At 42.6% G+C, this 18,869-nt stretch overlaps 1 protein-coding gene across 2 annotated transcripts in view; it reads right to left on the bottom strand.

Moving 5' to 3' along the window:
- Nucleotides 1-18,869, bottom strand: part of vapa (VAMP (vesicle-associated membrane protein)-associated protein A) — a 22,275-nt gene extending 3,406 nt beyond the window's left edge. The window contains exons 1-4 of one of the 2 annotated variants that reach the window (XM_060922389.1): nucleotides 18,691-18,869; nucleotides 5,296-5,448; nucleotides 1,799-1,902; nucleotides 530-610 (exon numbers count right to left, since the gene is read on the bottom strand). In XM_060922389.1, coding sequence (XP_060778372.1) covers nucleotides 530-610; nucleotides 1,799-1,902; nucleotides 5,296-5,448; nucleotides 18,691-18,748 — 396 coding nt within the window. In that variant the 5' untranslated portion in view covers nucleotides 18,749-18,869. The remainder of the gene's footprint in view (nucleotides 1-529; nucleotides 611-1,798; nucleotides 1,903-5,295; nucleotides 5,449-18,690) is intronic. The other variant, XM_060922390.1, reaches the window with a different exon arrangement.

Genomic DNA, 18,869 nt, shown 5'->3' with positions numbered 1-18,869 from the left:
TGGACCACGAAAAAAAATAAATTAAATTATTTTTAAAAATAAATAAATTCATCAGAATATGCAACCAAACGGCTAAAACACATGAATGGAAAGATTGTGAAGGAGGTTTGCCACTTAACTAATTTTAGCTATAGTCATTAATATTGCAATTGAAGATTATTTTCCAAATTAGCGCCTCTTCATAACCGCATCCAAGTTAAACCAAGGAAAACACTCTTAAATAATACCTTTTATTTTAGGAAACTGATCAATCAGACAACTTTTTTTTTTTAAATAAATTGTAAATCTGTCTTAGCCAGAGCTGAATCCAACATTTAACAGACTAACACTAAGGAGTACTAGATTTGAGAGTGAGATTATAAATACATTTCTGTCTCACTTCCTTACTGGTCACAATATATTAAAAGTTTATATGAAGGCAGAACAGCTAAAAGCTCAGCAACTCTCTCTGCTTATTCGGTATTCTAAATGTCACCTCTCTGCTGATTACTCAAGCTGTTAAAGGAGACGCGAGTATGGCACTACACACCATTTTGTCATTTTCTGAGGGCAGTTCAAAAACACATCGGAGCTTAGAGTCCATGAGGTCCTCTGGCTTTGCATCCTTCCACTGTGAGGGTGGAAAGAAAAGAAGATGTGCATGTTAAAACACAATGTGCATGTCAAAATACTTAGTGCATCATTATTTTCTACATGTATAAATCTCAAACGTTTTTTTCTACTGCATTTGAATATCACAGAAAGCAAAATAGTATTTGATGCAGTGACGCTTTGTAGCTGCACACTACTGAATAGATCTCAGACTCAACCTTAAAGTGCATATCACGGGTAAATTCAGGAGCAAGATCAATGTAAATCTCCTATTTTATATTAAACTTTGGTCAAATATCTGTCACATTTTGCATTTTGTGCAATTTTTTTTTTACCTTGCGCAATAGCAGAAAAATTCAGTTGAAATCAAGCCATTTGAGGCGAATTGGTCCGCCTCTGAAAAAACTTGGCATTTGGATTTCCCGGCAAACATTGATTTTCGTGATGTCGCATGCGGGACGCCTCCTTCTGAATCCTACGTCAGCGCTGGTTTGTTTATGAGAAAACGACCTGGTGGTTTTCTGCAAATTTCTTCAACGTTATCATGTAATTATTAAAATGGTTAACAGATGTATCGTAGGAGGGTGTAGCAACACCAATCTTGATGGGATTAGTACTCATCGTTTTCCAAAAGACCGGACAATGAGAGAGAAATGGGAGCGCTTGTTCTACACAGGCTGTGCACTGAAACCTGCTGGCGCTTCCGCAGGTAACGTCACGAATCTGGCTCCAGACTCCCTTGGGATTTTTCCAGATGCGTTTTGTTTTTTTCTGCTGTAGACAGATGGCCTTGTGCAAAATTACCCTTCTGGATGAGTGTGTAAAAGGACATGCTTTCATATAAAAAAAAAGAAATTGGTCCAGAATACACACTTTAATACCCGTTAACCACTGACCATGGTACAAAATATTTGAAGAAAGAAAGAAGGAAAGCTAAATGAAAGGGACATGGAGGGAAGTGAATGGAAGAAAGAAAGAAGTGTCCTTGTTTGAAAAACAAATGATTGTTCTTCAATGTGGCATTTCTTACAGGTCAGCAAGACCTCAACAAGCCCAAAGGGACAATCGCTGCAGCAAGAAATAAAGAGTGTAAGCTTATACTGCCCTCTGCTGGAGAACATTTTGAATGCATCAGTTTAGAAAAGACAAACAAAACAGAAAAACAAGTGTCAAAATGCTGAACAAATGAAAAAAGGAAAATGCTTACCACTGCTTCCAAGTCAGTTATGTTGGATGGCGCATAAATGGTCTGCACCATGAACTTGTGTTTACTTTTTTCATTTGGGTCATAGTCAAAAGGCTGCAACATTACTGGAATAAAAGAATAAATAAATAACATTTGTAAACAGGACAGTTCAGGTCATTTGGAACATTATATTTATGGTTTGACCACACCTAACAATTAATTTGAACTGAAAAACAAAATCAGCTTCCTTTGCTTATTACAGATAATAAGGAGACACACAAAATTCAAGACAATTTCAAGAGCCATCCATTCAACCTTTTTGGTCCACACACACACGCGCGCGCACACACACACACACCAGTCTACGGGTGACATTTTAACAACAGTGATTTGCCATTACATCTGTATTCACATTATCAGTATAATCAGAAAGATCAACAATAAGAACGTGCTGGGTGCAATTTAAGCCGCTTCTGAAAATCCCACTAGTGTAAACATCAGTGAAACACCGAACAGTGGACAGAAGAGATGAGCAGTTAAACTACACTAAAAGTATAAGACGGTCCACTTTCTCATACGTGTCTTTTCACTTGTAATATTGATAACACGCCAACTTAGTTCTCAAAAACATCGTAAACAATTATTTATTGCCTCTGTAGCCACCACTACACCAATATTTAATTTATTCATGTAAAGATTATGTATGTGTGGTACACTCAGGTGAGAAGTATACATCTCATCTCATTATCTCTAGCCGCTTTATCCTGTTCTACAGGGTCGCAGGCAAGCTGGAGCCTATCCCAGCTGACTACGGGCGAAAGGCGGGGTACACCCTGGACAAGTCGCCAGGTCATCACAGGGCTGACACATAGACACAGACAACCATTCACACTCACATTCACACCTACGCTCAATTTAGAGTCACCAGTTAACCTAACCTGCATGTCTTTGGACCGTGGGGGAAACCGGAGCACCCGGAGGAAACCCACGCGGACACGGGGAGAACATGCAAACTCCACACAGAAAGGCCCTCGCCGGCCACGGGGCTTGAACCCGGACCTTCTTGCTGTGAGGCGACAGCGCTAACCACTACACCACCGTGCCGCCAAGTATACATCTGAGAAGCTTAAAAAAAAAAAAGCTTTTGTTCCCACACAGCCTGAACTGGTTGAGCTAGTGTACTCAGATTGCTGCATGATTTGATGACATGGAACAGTGCACGTCATTCTCAGCCCCCAAGCTACACAAATAAAGAATAAAGGTCAATTAGACAAGATGGGGCAAAAGCTTTTAAAAAAAAAAAATGCTGAGTGGCATGAGACAAAGCAAACCAGGATAAGATATTCCTTTATTGATCCCCATGAGGGAAAATTCAGGTGTTGCATCAGCTCACGTGTGTCAGATAAGGTAGTTCTGATGTCACTGTTAAGGCCAATTTATGCTGACAACCCAGTCCTCGCAGATGGCGTCGCAGATGGCGTCTGCGAAGCTCCCCCCCCTTCGCAGACGCTCTGCGCGCACCTCCCAAAAATTGTGACCACCGCAGACAGCGTCGCAGACAAGAGGGCTCTGATTGGTCCACTCTACATTCGCTGTACACGCACTTCCGCTTCCCTACTTTCCCGGTTTGGTTTGTTTTCACTACCGCCATTTTTAAAAACACGAGCGAAGATGGAGCAGCACGAAGAGCGGTTGATCGAGGAAGTGAGGAAGTACGTACATCTATACGACTCCAGTTCTAGTCATTATAAGTAACCGGAGGATAAACACTCCACTAACCACACCCACCAACTACTCCTAGCGATTTCGCGACTTCGCGCCCCCTTGCGTTGTGGCGGTGAATAACATCGCGCACGCCTATTACTCCCCGCTCAACGATAAATTACAACTGTCTGCGAAAAGCTATCTGTGAAAGCCTTGTCGCAAGAGCATGCAGAGGCCCTTAGTCACAGTGTATGATGTCACCACTGACCAATGCATTTCCATCTATGAACATCTACACATTCATTTTGTTTTACCCAAACAAGTTCCTGACTCCAGTGGTACTCATGCGCCTGGTTTTGACTCCCTCAATATTTTGTTGGCCCTCCCTCTTGATTCCCCCTAAGTCACGCTAGAACAACCTCTGTTTCAATGAGCAGGGGACACAAGCGCACCGAAAATGTTTCTACCTCTGCTGTCATTCTTGACATGTTACTAAGTTTATCTCACACACACACACGAACATCACATTCCTCACCATCATTAAACAAAACAACTAGCTATTTTTGACTAAGCAGCACTGCACATTTCTGCAGAAGTCAGACTTTTTTTTGCCCCCTTTTCTTCTTTTTAAGCCTATAATCACAAAGTGACTAACACATCACAAAGTGGCCTCATTTATCAAGCTGGGTACAAATGGATTTATTCATTTCCATTAAATCATTTCCAAGCGTTAACACAAGAAATTCGGTATTCATGAAAATCCCATAGTTTCAGAAAAACTTTTGTATCCTACTCATGCTACAAGGACATGTAAATTTACATTTAAGAAGTCTAAATCATATAAAGCTTGACGTGATCAACTTCATGTCGTAATTTGCATGGATTATTGCACTTTAATATATGGAATATTCTGTAGAGTTTACTTGCTTATTTTTATTTACAATGCTTTTTAATAACTTACAGAAGTGCTTTGGAGTCTATCAAAAACACATCCTCATCCTAGTTCACTACGTCAGGGACTAAGAATACCTTCAAGACAATTTTATCCAGTCAAACTTTTTAAATCCAGTGAAAATTATTAGTTTGGTTTGACTCATGCAATCATTTACATACAACTTCACTAAGAGATTAATAAATGAGGCTCATTGTAAGAGATTTTTTTTTGAAAAACCATAAAAATAATTACTGGATATAATGATTTTTATCTCATCTCATCATCTCTAGCCGCTTTATCCTTCTACAGGGTCGCAGGCAAGCTGGAGCCTATCCCAGCTGACTACGGGCGAAAGGCGGGGTACACCCTGGACAAGTCGCCAGGTCATCACAGGGCTGACACATAGACACAGACAACCATTCACACCTACGGCCAATTTAGAGTCACCAGTTAACCTAACCTGCATGTCTTTGGACTGTGGGGGAAACCGGAGCACCCGGAGGAAACCCACGCGGACACGGGGAGAACATGCAAACTCCACACAGAAAGGCCCTCGCCAGCCGCGGGGCTCGAACCCAGGACCTTCTTGCTGTGAGGCGACAACGCTAACCACTACACCACCGTGCCGCCCCTAATGATTTTTTATTTATATATATATATATATATATATATATATATATATATATATATATATATATATATATATAAAAAATGATGTGCAAAGAGACTTTTCTACAGATTTTTCATTTAATTGTACCACAAGCTTGTGCGTTTTTCAATGATTAATTAATACCATGATATTTTTAGACTATGTAGTCATACCCTGTAAATTTCAAACCGTAACACCCCTCATGTCTAAGAAGTTTGTACATGGTCTCACCAGAGATAATGACTGAGGAACCAGGATCGATGGAGCCACTGTTGGGCCGCACACAGTAGCGACGTGGTGCAGTTGTCTTCACTTTGAAGCATATTTTTCTGTCGGACGGGTTTTGGAGCTTGAGGTTGGTGGTCACAACATCTGTGAACGGCCCTGTGAGTAAAAACATCCTTAGTACGTTTAACTGACTTGAAAAGTACTCAAAAACACAAAGAATGTTCTCAACCTCTTAATAAAATGTAACACCACGATACACAGGTTTGCTCATGAAGTTTCAGAAATTTTAAACATACTATAAAATATGTTCAGATGTCATTAAACAAATAAATTACATTAAGAAGGAAAAGGAGGAGGGAAATAAATTATGCAAGTAAACACTGCTTACAGCCACTAATATCACCTTTACCATATTGCCAATCCCCATTTTCTACATCTCACACAAAGCATTTAGGTACAATGGGTACTACCGCCAAGCTCAATTTATTCAGGCTCATTAACATTACAGTCTTGAGCAGTAATATCTGTAAAGAGCATCAGCGCGAACATTAGGGACAGCACTAAGGACTCAGCCCTAGGAGGCAATTAGAACTAAGCACCAGTCCTAAGAACACACTGTCCTTCGCCGCTTCAAATTTCCGCGAGACACATCCAATCCATCTCATGAAGGGTTTGTTAACTAGCCAATACATTGCATTAGGTGTGTTAAGAGTTGGGGAAATTTGAACCCACACAGAGCAGTGGATTTAAAACCATACCCTATTATAAGAATCACAAGAAGTGGTTGTCCACTATTGTAAGGTGTATACACTCCTAAACTGCAGTTTTCCTTTAAGCGTGTGTCTGAACTTTTCAAATAAAATACCTACAACCAACAACCTTTCAGGACTACAACCACACTCATATGCACACTAGGGCGCTGATTCATACATGCTGTTAACTGCGCGTACACAAGTTACCTCCCATGAGTACCCAGTGGTTGCTTGGTGTACAGCTTGCACACATCCTCAGAAAATAATGTGACACGTCTGCACGCTACATAGTGGAGGCAGTCTCGGACCATGCAATGATGTTTCTGCTACTGATCAAACAAAGAAGCGTTGTGTCTAAAACTCACATACTAATATACTGTTCTACACTGTTATTGAGTACCATCACGAATGGTTTTCCTACTACACTTGATGTTTGAATTTTAAAACCCTCTTAAACCTACCAAAAGGTCTGTTTTGAGTACCAGGCTCCTGGATTTTTGAGATTACTAAATTTAAGAGTTACTGGCGTGCTTTTTAGGCTGTAAACTAAATGATATGACCATACTGTGAATGAAACATCATTGCTGTGTTAATACTGACAAAATTATCATTTTTATTTAAAAAAATATCTGCAAATGGTTCAAAACGCCATCTACTGGTTGCAGCGCTCGAAACTAACGGTGTCCCGACGTCCCGGGGACCATAAAAATGTCATCGGGACACAAAATTATCATATCTGGGACAATCCCGGGACAATGGAAAAAAATAGATCTAGAAAAAAAGTTCTACATTAATATTATTTACAAAGCCGTAACACATACGTAGACATTCACCTAATTTGTCAATTTTAATTTTAAAACGTTAACAGCGAAAAATACATAGTAGCTACACTTTCGATGCACCTGCATCAGTAGGCTACAGAGCAGCGCATTCTGTTCTAGAATCTTCGGCCGGAGTCCGCATTATATGGACTTGGAATGGAATTGCTACCGCACACGCTGCGCCGACTCTTGCCAGAACAAAAATGCTGAAGTGGTTGAAGCGGACCGACCGCGGGGAAGAAACTGAAAGCCCAGACATAACGTCTCCGGGACCTTCAGGATCCAAAGCGTCATCGCCTGGTCTGCAGGCAACGCTAGCAACTTAATGAACACTGTTAGACACGTTATAAAATACAACAGGAATGATGTGGATGATATTGACGGAAGATACCGTTCAACAGAATAAGTTAGTTTTCTTGGTGTCTTTCTAGTTCAGAAAGTTTAGTCAGTCAGCAGCACAACTAGGCTCGGACCTGGCACTATGTTGATGTTGCTAATTTGCACCCACGTTTCGGCAGCGAAAGTTCATAAAATGGATAACGGAAAGTTCATAAATATGGATAACGGAAAGTTCATAAAAATGGATAAGGGTAATGGTGAAAATTATAAGTTGGCCTTATAAGTGCCAACAGATATTCAAGGTATAAGTAGATGAAATGAACATAAAAGGGGTCTTATTTTCAACTAAAGTGTACTGCAGATGTAGTGAGTTGAAACATTTTCTGAATGAGCTAGTTGGCCCCTTTAAATAAACGGGTATCTATTCATACAGTGAGATCGCCAAAGTTTAATAAACTGAAAATGCAATAACTGTAATTTTGAAGTAGATGATGTATAGGACATGTGTCGCTTGTGTCTTGTGACTTATTGTAAAAATGATATAAAGGGTTCAAAATCGCATAGTTATAAATATAATAGTAACTTCATATGATAATATTAACCACTGGTTATTTCAGAGAGGAAAAAAATGGGGACAATATTGCTTCCATTCGGGACAATACAACACAGAATTCGGGACCACTGGGGGACACAAAGAAAAAAAGTTAATTTCGAGCCCTGACTGGTTGAAATCATCCTGCTCATTGATCCTTGCAAGGTCAATGCTGATGTAGAGCCAACTGTTTGATACTTCTAAGTCATTATTTTTTTTTAAATAAGGTTAGCGCCCTCTAATCAGAGGTGAGCGGCCGACCTCCCCAACGCCTGCGCTCATTTTCACATATATGCTGATCAAGACTCGTGATTCACGGGAGTTTATTTTTTGGCTCCGATATGCTGTCTAATGGACACCACTTTTAATTCTCCAAGCGTACACAAGATGCACAACTTGAATATGTGAACAGTGCTGATCGCACAGGAGCTGCATACGCATACACACTTATGGGGTAAGTGAAGTATATTTGCACCATTAAAGTTTGGAAGAGTGTTTCATTGCCTGTAGAAATCAACTTTTGATCCAAGAAGTACTGTATATCCATGCAATCGGTGTATACGAGTATTCTTGGGTCCTTGTCCCCAAACTTTCATCCAAAATGTCTATTCAATTCAATTTTATTTGTATAGCACTTTTAACAGTAGACATTATCACAAAGCAATTTTACAGAAATATATAATTCACTTCTATAACTGTGTGCTATTCAGTCAGAAAGTGCAATTGTATCACCAGGAAACTGAGTATAGTTTTAACACAAAGCCAGTTCAGTGATGGAGACTTGAGTGTAAGACTGTTCCAGAAATGCAGTCCTAAAGTGATCATAGCAACTGAAGTCCAAAGCCATCTTCACTGTTTCTAATGGTCCTTTTCCGCTACCCTTTTTCAGCTCACTTCAGCCCGACATGGTTCGCGTTTCGACTACCTCAGAGCAGCACGACTCGGCTCGCTTCAGCCCTACTGAGCACCCAAAACTCGCACGGTTTTGGAGTGGGGCTGAAGCGAGCCAAACCGAGCCGTGTGGGGCTAGGGGCGTGAGGAGACACTCCCCTGTGCACTGACTGGTGAGGAGGAGTGTCCTCACACGCCCACACACGCCCCGCGAGCACGCTGGGATCTGTAAACACCGTAAACCCGGAAGAAGAAGAATTACGAATTACGAGAATTTCTGAAGCCTTATGTGGCTCGCCTCATCTATACGCTCTTGCCAGTATCTGTTGGCGTTGTCGGTGACAACAAGCCACAGCACCAAGACCAGCAACACTAACGACTCCATGTCCTCCATGTTTATTGTTTACTATTCGGGTCGTGAGACTACCGCTTAAAAGGTCACTGATGTCACTGTTTGCGCCGCCTAACGACATCACGTGACGTCCACCCACTTTCGCTAACTCCGCCCAATGTGTCCACCCACTTCCAGCCAGCACGGTTCAGCGCAGTTGTAGTCGAAATGCAACTCCAACAGCCCCACTCAGCTCGACTCAGCCCAACTCAGCATGGCACGGCTCAGCCCAACTCAGCCGCGTTGGTAGTGGAAAAGCGGCATAAGTGCATCTTTAGGATGTCCATATGGGGCCATCCTCAGCAGGAAGCAAGGTGATGAGAACTCCAACCAGAAGTAGGGCGTCAGGATGGATCAGGCCGGTCATTATTTTGTATGTTCTCTAAAGGTTGCTGGCTCTCCATTAATGCTGTGAAGGGGTCATCTTAGTGGTCACTAACTTTATTTGAAGGCAATCCACCAGCTCTAGACTCCTTCCTTGATCATCAGCATTATCTTCCTGATGACCAGGCATCTGCAACTGATGTGTGCTGCTCATCTTCATTGATGGGGTGGCACTAAAATTGTATGGAGTTAGGTTCACATTTTTATACTTGACCAATTAGTGTCAACTAGCTTATTCTAAGAAGAAGGCTGGGAAATATGACAATATCAATATTGTAATAATAATAATAATAATAATATAGGGCGGCACGGTGGTGTAGTGGTTAGCGCTGTCGCCTCACAGCAAGAAGGTCCGGGTTCGAGCCCCGTGGCCGGCGAGGGCCTTTCTGTGTGGAGTTTGCATGTTCTCCCCGTGTCCGCGTGGGTTTCCTCCGGGTGCTCCGGTTTCCCCCACAGTCCAAAGACATGCAGGTTAGGTTAACTGGTGACTCTAAATTGACCGTAGGTGTGAATGTGAGTGTGAATGGTTGTCTGTGTCTATGTGTCAGCCCTGTGATGACCTGGCGACTTGTCCAGGGTGTACCCCGCCTTTCGCTCGTAGTCAGCTGGGATAGGCTCCAGCTTGCCTGCAACCCTGTAGAAGGATAAAGCGGCTAGAGATAATGAGATGAGATAATAAAAATAGAGACCACGGTTTTCTGCGATCACAGTAAACGGATGGAAAACAGAGAATCCAGTATTTGAAATGGAATGTCCAAAAAGTTTATTTGCACAAATTAAAATATTTTGTATCAAATAAGCCATTACGGTGTCAGACTTCAGCTTTAACTTCGCTGGGGGATTTCTGAGGCTCGCCCATAGTGTGCATAAATTGCGTGTGCCCACTGGCTGTTTGATATCTGAGCTGGGTGTCCTAGCCAGTAGCTTTGCTGCTCTCATACAGAGATCGGTATTTATGTTGCCGTGCCGAAGTGAACAAAAATGGTGACCAGACCAGCATCACGCACACACGGGGAAAGAGAGAGATATATATATACACACACACACAAAGAGGAGAGACTGTGTAAAGTGAGCGTGTCTCTTTCTCTCTCCCTATGTGTGTCTCCCTCTTTCTCTTCTTCACATATCTCTGTCCCCCCCCACGTCTCGCTGTCTCTCTCTCCCTTTGTGTGTGTGTCTCTCTCTTTTCTCCATGCATCTCTGTCTGTCTCTCTCTCTGGAATATTATTATTCTTTTACTACTCAAATTAGTTGCAGATACTCAGTTTATGATCCTCTTCAGTCAACATGTGCCAATACAATGTTATTTTACTAGTCATTTAGATTACTTGCAATTAGTTCACTAGTCATTATATTCTTTCTTTTGTGGAAAATTTAAGAAACTCATCTCATCTCATTATCTGTAGCCGCTTTATCCTTCTACAGGGTCGCAGGCAAGCTGGAGCCTATCCCAGCTGACTACGGGCGAAAGGTGGGGTACACCCTGGACAAGTCGCCAGGTCATCACAGGGCTGACACATAGACACAGACAACCATTCACACTCACATTCACACCTACGGTCAATTTAGAGTCACCAGTTAACCTAACCTGCATGTCTTTGGACTGTGGGGGAAACCGGAGCACCCGGAGGAAACCCACGCGGACACGGGGAGAACATGCAAACGCCGTACAGAAAGGCCCTCGCCGGCCCCGGGGCTCGAACCCAGGACCTTCTTGCTGTGAGGCGACAGTGCTAACCACTACACCACCGTGCCGCCCAATTTAAGAAACTGTTAATAATATTTAAGTGACACTTAAATTTGTTAAATATATTTTTATTCATTTTCTGTAATATTACTCTAAACTTCTAAAGTTTAGAGACTTGAGTCCAAACAGTTGGTGGCATCTGTAAAGAGGGACAACAGGCAAGATGTCGTTTTATAATTGTTAAAGTTTTAAAACTAACAAAGAGACACAAATTTTCAAATAATGAGAAGTTCACCAAAATGACACTTTGAAAGTCAACAAATGTACAAACATCTTTGTATTAAAGTACAAAATAAGTACTCTGTCTGTTGAATTTTTGAATGTGCCAATTTAAGAATTTATCATTTTTATGAATTCAGCATTTATTATACTTTACAAATATAAATCAAAATGTAATTTACAAATGTATTTCTTTGTTTTAGATCTACCACACAGTGTTTTAAAGCAGTCCCAAGTCCTTAAAGGTCATAGGCAATGGTAGGAGGTGAAACGTAGAATATAACTTTATTTTCTAGAACAACCCAAAAAGCGAATTCAATCTCCCTGGTGTCTAATTTGCACCCTAAAATTGAATAAAACGGTTAAAATATACTGTTTTGCCCCAATTTCCGAAGGTTTGTTTACATCTCACTTATGCGCACTTTCACCACCAGGGGACCGTCATCGTGACGTCATTCAAGGCAAACAGACTGGGAGCAGCTCTGTGTTTACTTGCGAACCGAGCACACGTGTACAGACTTTGGTCGTGAGAGGTTGTGTAAAATGTCTGAAAGCGATAGCGATTTTGAAGTAGGAACTCTCCAAATTGAATATCGAGAGGTGAAAACATATATGTATGAACCTATGGCCGTTGCGAAGCGATCGGTGAATGTGGCTCACTGGTTTGACCGTGCAGCCTCGGAGTCAGACAGCGACTCGGCCGACTCTGATCGCAGTGACAGACTCAACAAGACTCGCACCCAAACGATTTATCCTGGTAATGATAAATTCTTACTTTCGTCGAATTACTAAATAAGAGCCCTTTTGAAGAATAATTAAACCGCCCTCCCTAGTGGATACAGGTAATGATTACTGGACAGTGCGCCGGTAGGCCACATTAGCCTGCCATCCGCGGCATTATACTATTTATAGCCGACTCTAAGCGAGGACATATCCCTTTGTCTCATTTCCACAATGATTGTACAGGATCCCTCAGGATTCTTGACTTGTCAACTGCAAGCAAAAGTAAAAATATTTACCTCCAATCTTCTCCTTTTTGCTTGAGCGTTGCTGCTCAGTTTCTTCTTTGACTGCTTGATTTTGTTTCACACACACAATCCACTCTTTCCGCCTCTTCTCCTCTTTCGGAAAAAGCCAACCCACTCGCTCCGCCTCTTCTCCTCTTTCGGAAAAAGCCAACCCACTCGCTCCGCCTCTTCTCCTCTTTCGGAAAAAGCCAACCCACTCGCTCCGCCTCTTCTCCTCTTTCGGAAAAAGCCAACCCACTCGCTCCGCCTCTTCTCCTCTTTCGGAAAAAGCCAACCCACTCGCTCCGCCTCTTCTCCTCTTTCGGAAAAAGCCAACCCACTCGCTCCGCCTCTTCTCCTCTTTCGGAAAAAGCCAACCCACTCGCTCCGCCTCTTCTCCTCTTTCGGAAAAAGCCAACCCACTCGCTCCGCCTCTTCTCCTCTTTCGGAAAAAGCCAACCCACTCGCTCCGCCTCTTCTCCTCTTTCGGAAGAAGCCAACCCACTCGCTCCGGCTCTTCTCCTCTTTCGGAAGAAGCCAACCCACTCGCTCCGCCTCTTCTCCTCTTTCGGAAGAAGCCAACCCACTCGCTCCGCCTCTTCTCCTCTTTCGGAAGAAGCCAACCCACTCGCTCCGCCTCTTCTCCTCTTTCGGAAGAAGCCAACCCACTCGCTCCGCCTCTTCTCCTCTTTCGGAAGAAGCCAACCCACTCGCTCCGCCTCTTCTCCTCTTTCGGAAGAAGCCAACCCACTCGCTCCGCCTCTTCTCCTCTTTCGGAAGAAGCCAACCCACTCGCTCCGCCTCTTCTCCTCTTTCGGAAGAAGCCAACCCACTCGCTCCGCCTCTTCTCCTCTTTCGGAAGAAGCCAACCCACTCGCTCCGCCTCTTCTCCTCTTTTGGAAGAAGCCAACCCACTCGCTCCGCCTCTTCTCCTCTTTCGGAAGAAGCCAACCCACTCGCTCCGCCTCTTCTCCTCTTTCGGAAGAAACCAACCCACTCGCTCCGCCTCTTCTCCTCTTTCGGAAGAAGCCAACCCACTCGCTCCGCCTCTTCTCCTCTTTCGGAAAAACCCAACCCACTCGCTCCGCCTCTTCTCCTCTTTCGGAAAAACCCAACCCACTCGCTCCGCCTCTTCTCCTCTTTCGGAAAAACCCAACCCACTCGCTCTGCCTCTTTTCTCTTGGAAAAAGCCAACCCACTCGCTCCACCTCTTCTCCTCTCTCGGAAAAGGCCAATCCACTCTCTCCGCCTCTTCTCCTCTCTCAGAAAAAGGTAAAAACTTCTTCCTGAACCGGTCCCGTTGTTACAGTTTACTGCATAACAATAAGGCATGGTTTTTCTTTGGAAATTCCTGAACGCCCGTCTGCACTCAAGCCAAACGGCAATGCTAATAAACGGAAGTGGACTCAACTCAAGCGGTTTGCTTGTCTTAAATGACGTCACGGGCCGAGTGGTCACGAAAATCGCCGAACAGAAATTCGCCGCGATCCGCGCTAACTTTTTTAATTATTACTTATTAACAATACTTCTTGGGACCAGAAGAAAATTACAGAGGGTTTTTTAACATATAAAGTTTCAAATGTGCATAAATTGAAAACCGTTGCCTATGAGCTTTAAAATGTGTGTCATACAGGAAAACCTGAAACCAGTGTTGAAATGGAATTTAGTAAAACTGAAAGATCCTGAATTATGAAGCAGAAAATCACTGTCTATTTTAAAAGCACCGTCATTATCATGTCTGCTCTTTTATAATTCCTTTGTTACTTTAATATTAAAAACTGCTTTTGTAAGAAACTTCTTGTTCACTCATTTTATTTGTGAAATTGTTTAACTTTTTATAAATGCTAGACAAAGACCTGTGAACCAACAATGATCCTTTCTGCCATCTTGTTGGCAAAACCTTTTACTGCAAAAATATATACTGTAATAAACTGGAATAATAAATACTCTTTGTGATACCCATATTCTACCCACTGTGACACTTTATATTGCTACTTTAACTGTCACATCATTTTACTACCTCACATTAAACATTATTACACGTTAGACATTATGTTAGATACATTGTAGTAGTCAGTATTTTGTACTTCGTATTTATTTATTTTATTGTCATGTTGCACTGCTCTAATGCTAATCGTCTAGTCTGTGGTGAAACATTCAAGAAAGTATTTCATTGTACTTTCTGTACATAGGACACCACCACTTTGGATCCTTGAATAAGAGGGTTGAAAAAATAATCGTATATTGTGAAGTACTGTGATATTTTCACCATATCACCCACTCCGAATGAGAATCCAAGTTTACAGCATGCAACTCGAACAGTCTGAGACCACTGGCCCAAACGTATATTGTACAGTTATCAGGATGGAGCTGATGTTACAGTTCATCTCCATCCTGCTAACTGTACAATATATAGAAAACCTCAATATAAAATAGAGGTTTTTTGTATTATATAAGTCACATACAAAATGCTCTGGAGATTGAAATGCAGATAGTTGCAGACAGCTATACAGGAAACGTAGTGAAACACTATGCCTACAGGCCAATTTATGCTGACAACCCAGTCCTTGCAGATAGCGTCGCAGACAGTGTCTGCGTAGCCCCCCCACCTTCGCAGACGCTCTGCGCGCACCTCCCAAAAATTGTGATCACCGCAGAAGCCTCGCAGACAGCGTCGCAGACAAGAGGGCTCCGATTGGTCCACTCTACATCCGCTGTACACGCACTTCCGCTTCCCTACTTTCCCGGTTTGGTTTGTTTTCACTACCGCCATTTTTAAAAACACGAGCGAACATGAAGCAGCACGAAGAGCAGTTGATCGAGGAAGTGAGGAAGTACGTACATCTATACGACTCCAGTTCTAGTCATTATAAGTAACCGGAGGATAAAACACTCCACTAACCACACCCACCAACTACTCCTAGCGATTTCGCGCCCCCTTGCATTGTGGCGGTGAATAACATCGCACACGCCTATTACTCCCCGCTCAACGATAAATTACAACTGTCTGCGAAAAGCTATCTGCAAAAGCCTTGTCGCAAGAGCATGCAGAGGCCTTAACTGTATTTCAGTCAGTAGGATTTATTCAGTTAGGCCACATTACTATGTACACCTAGCTTGTAGCTACAGACATTGACCATTTTATCTGGTAAAATGCATCCCATGTATCTGTCAATTAGGCATAGGTGAATGGGGGTAGAATCATTATCTGAATTGCAATTCTCCAAACTCATGTGATTAGTTGTGCAACCTCAAGTGGATAAAAAGCCTGTCACTTCAACTCGAGGCTAAAGGCCCAATTCACAAATCTCTACATCCTGATTTTATTCTGAAAGTTTTGACCAGAAGTCATTTGTATATCTGCCGTTTTGACACTTCTTTCAGGACGTTGATCCGTTCACCACTATTCTTTGTCGGTCATATTGTCTTCTGTTTACATAATAACTTACACCTCCAAGATGTGTAGAGTGTCCACTGAGCCACGTCCTAAATGTCACAACCAATCACACTTTTGCTTATTTCATGAGGAGTAGAAAAGTATGGACAGCACTGTTATTTACTTATTTAATGACATGATCTGTACAATTCCTCTGAAAAGCAGATCACATGCTAAATTAAGATCCATTTGACATTTGAAACAGTACGGTATCATGTCACAAATTTCGGTAGTTAACGTTACCACATTTCACGCTTTTTTTCTGCTATACTTTGAAATGCACCTTAAAGAGCTTTCACCTGCCCTTTAAGGATAAGTTGGCAGCTTGTGGCCGTGACGTAGGTCACTAACACCAACAGTGGAAAAGCTCCCCGTTTGCTCGCTTGTGTTCAGTGCTTCAGATGGGTTAAATGTAGACGCTGCGCTTGAGTGTACATGTGACAAACAAAGGCTTCTTCTGAGTATATGAACCAGCAACCACGCCACAACACTTCGAGTTATCTAGCCAAGTCTGGGTAGACACCATGTATTTGGTAGCTGCTGAACAAACTAGTGACATTAGCTTGCTGAAACTTGTTGAGAAACAAGGCTCTCTGAGTGAGATATGATATTTTGCTTCTAGGGCAAGTGACAGCGGAGAGGTGGAGTCTCCTTCTACACCTGTGTGCAAACAATACCTCAGGTCATGTGTGGCGAGACAAGGCAATACGTCTATCTTCATAAAACATTTGATTCACGTGCGTAATTTGTACAAAGAATTCCAGGAACGGAAGGTGCACATGATGATCACATAAAATGAAAATAAGACTGTCTAAACGTACCCGACTTTGTCCATGGTTAGCTTATTCACAATATTTCCCATCCTGAATCAAGATAATTGACTAGCTTGCTTGAAACAAGAGATTAACCGACCAAACATTTCACGGGGCGAACTGGCAGCCAGCCACTGTGATGATACTGTTACGGCTGTTAGTCTTCTTAGCAGTCTACTCCTTAATGAACTCATGAATGAAAGAATAACGGGGCTATAGAAATAACCTTAATCAGACGTTTGCAAAATTAGCCTATTTATAAATCCTTCTTTCCAAACCTGTCACCCACAGACAGAAGCAGGAAGTCACCGTTTTCACTCATTTAATGCAAACGATACACCTTTTGATGTTTATTACTTTCATCAGTTTGTGTGAATATTTATTTATTGATTCCATTACCGTTCAACCATGCCAACCCCAAAAGGGACCACCACTTACTTGCCACTTTATTAGACTTATCTACCTTGTTGTATATACTCAGAAGAAGCCTTTATTTGTCACATGTACACTCAAGCACAGCGTCTGAATTTAACCCATCTGAAGCAGTACACACAAGTGAGCAATGAGCATGCGCGCGCGCACACACTATATATATATACACACGGTATATACCCAGAGCAGTAGGCAATGATGCTACAGCTCCCAGGGAGCAGTCAGGGGTTAGGTGCCTTGCTCATAGGCACTTCAACCATGATACAGACAGAAGGCGAGGAAAATGCTGTTCATTCACTCAACTCCGCCCTAAGCTAAGAGAGATGAGACTGAGATGGTACGGGCACATCCTGAGAAGAGATCCAGAGCATGTTGGAAGGAGAACATTGAGGATGGAGCTGCCAGGCAAACGAAAACAAGGAAGGCCAAAGAGGTGCGATGAGAGAGGACATGAAAGTGGCAGGTGTGGTAGAGAAGGATGCGGAAGACAGGGAGCAATGGAGATGAAAGATCTGCTGTCGCGACCAGCCAAAAGATGATGATGATTCACTCAACTCCTCTCACATTTTTCCTGCCGGTGTCAGGAATCGAACCGGCGACCCTTTGGGCCCAAGGCTGCTTCTCTAACCTTCCTGGACTACTGTTCATTAGTGGACAGTTCTCCATATACCCCAGCAACATATATTACCATCCCACTGTCAGATCAGAGTCAGTGCTGTTCAGTGTCTAAACATGTGGTTCGAGGTGGTCCATATTCATACACTGACTCTGTAAAGGAGCAATGACACATTATGCAGAAATTCATCAAAGTGTACATATTGATTCCTGATCACAATGATAACCAGATTCATGTCAGATAACAAAAGCATCGTATGTCCTGGGCTCAGTTCCCCAAAGCCATGCGAACATCGTCACTACGAAGTCAATGTGAATCAGCACTGGGGTACATAAAGCAAAGATACTGAATGAAAACTTCCCAGCTAACTAGCTGCTTTCTAGCCTGTTAGCTGCGTTTCCTCTTTTTTTTTTAGCCCTATTTAGCTCATGCTAACCAGAGAATCACATTTCCTAGCATGGAGAGTAAAAGGGCACGGCAATCCGTACTAGCATTACGTTAGCAAAGAAATGAGCCAAGATTTAATTTGATGACATTTAGCTGTGAGTAATAGCTCAAGAGTTGATTTAGCTAGGTTAATTCCTCCACAGTGCGACAACTGAATGAACAGAATTAACGCAACTGCCATTTTGGCAGCACTGCCCAAGCTGAAACAAACAGCTAAATTAATACCGGTTATTCTTTTTTATTAGAGGCCTAAGAAATCCTCGTCCCTTCATTCAAAATGGCGGCAGTGGACACGAAGTATAAATGGGCTTTAGCTACATTTACTCCCGGGCTTGACGCCAGAGATCTGTTAGTTAGCTTGCTAGCTAGCTAGCTAACATCACAAACTAGAATTAGGCGCGCTAGCTAACTAGCTAGCTAGCTTGCTCAATAGTAATCCGCTGACAAGCCGTTGCCTGGCTCCATCTAGAGAAGAAGAATACATGCAGGTTTGTTATTATTATTATCTTTACCTTTGAATTTTAGATCAGTCGGCGGGTCGAGAATTAATACTTGCTCCAGTTTGGACATGTTGCCTAAGCAATGCTGTTTCCCGCAGTCAAATAAGCCGGTGTAGCTGTAGGTTAGCTCGGCTATCCGAATAAACACCACTGAGTCACACAGGAGCAGGGAGCGCGTGCACGAGCACGAG

This window comes from Neoarius graeffei, chromosome 5 (genome assembly GCF_027579695.1).
Source record: "Neoarius graeffei isolate fNeoGra1 chromosome 5, fNeoGra1.pri, whole genome shotgun sequence".
In the NCBI taxonomy this organism is placed as follows: Eukaryota; Metazoa; Chordata; class Actinopteri; order Siluriformes; family Ariidae; genus Neoarius; species Neoarius graeffei.
The sequence above is the reverse complement of the archived record's forward strand: the minus strand, read 5'-3'. Positions and strand labels throughout refer to the sequence as shown.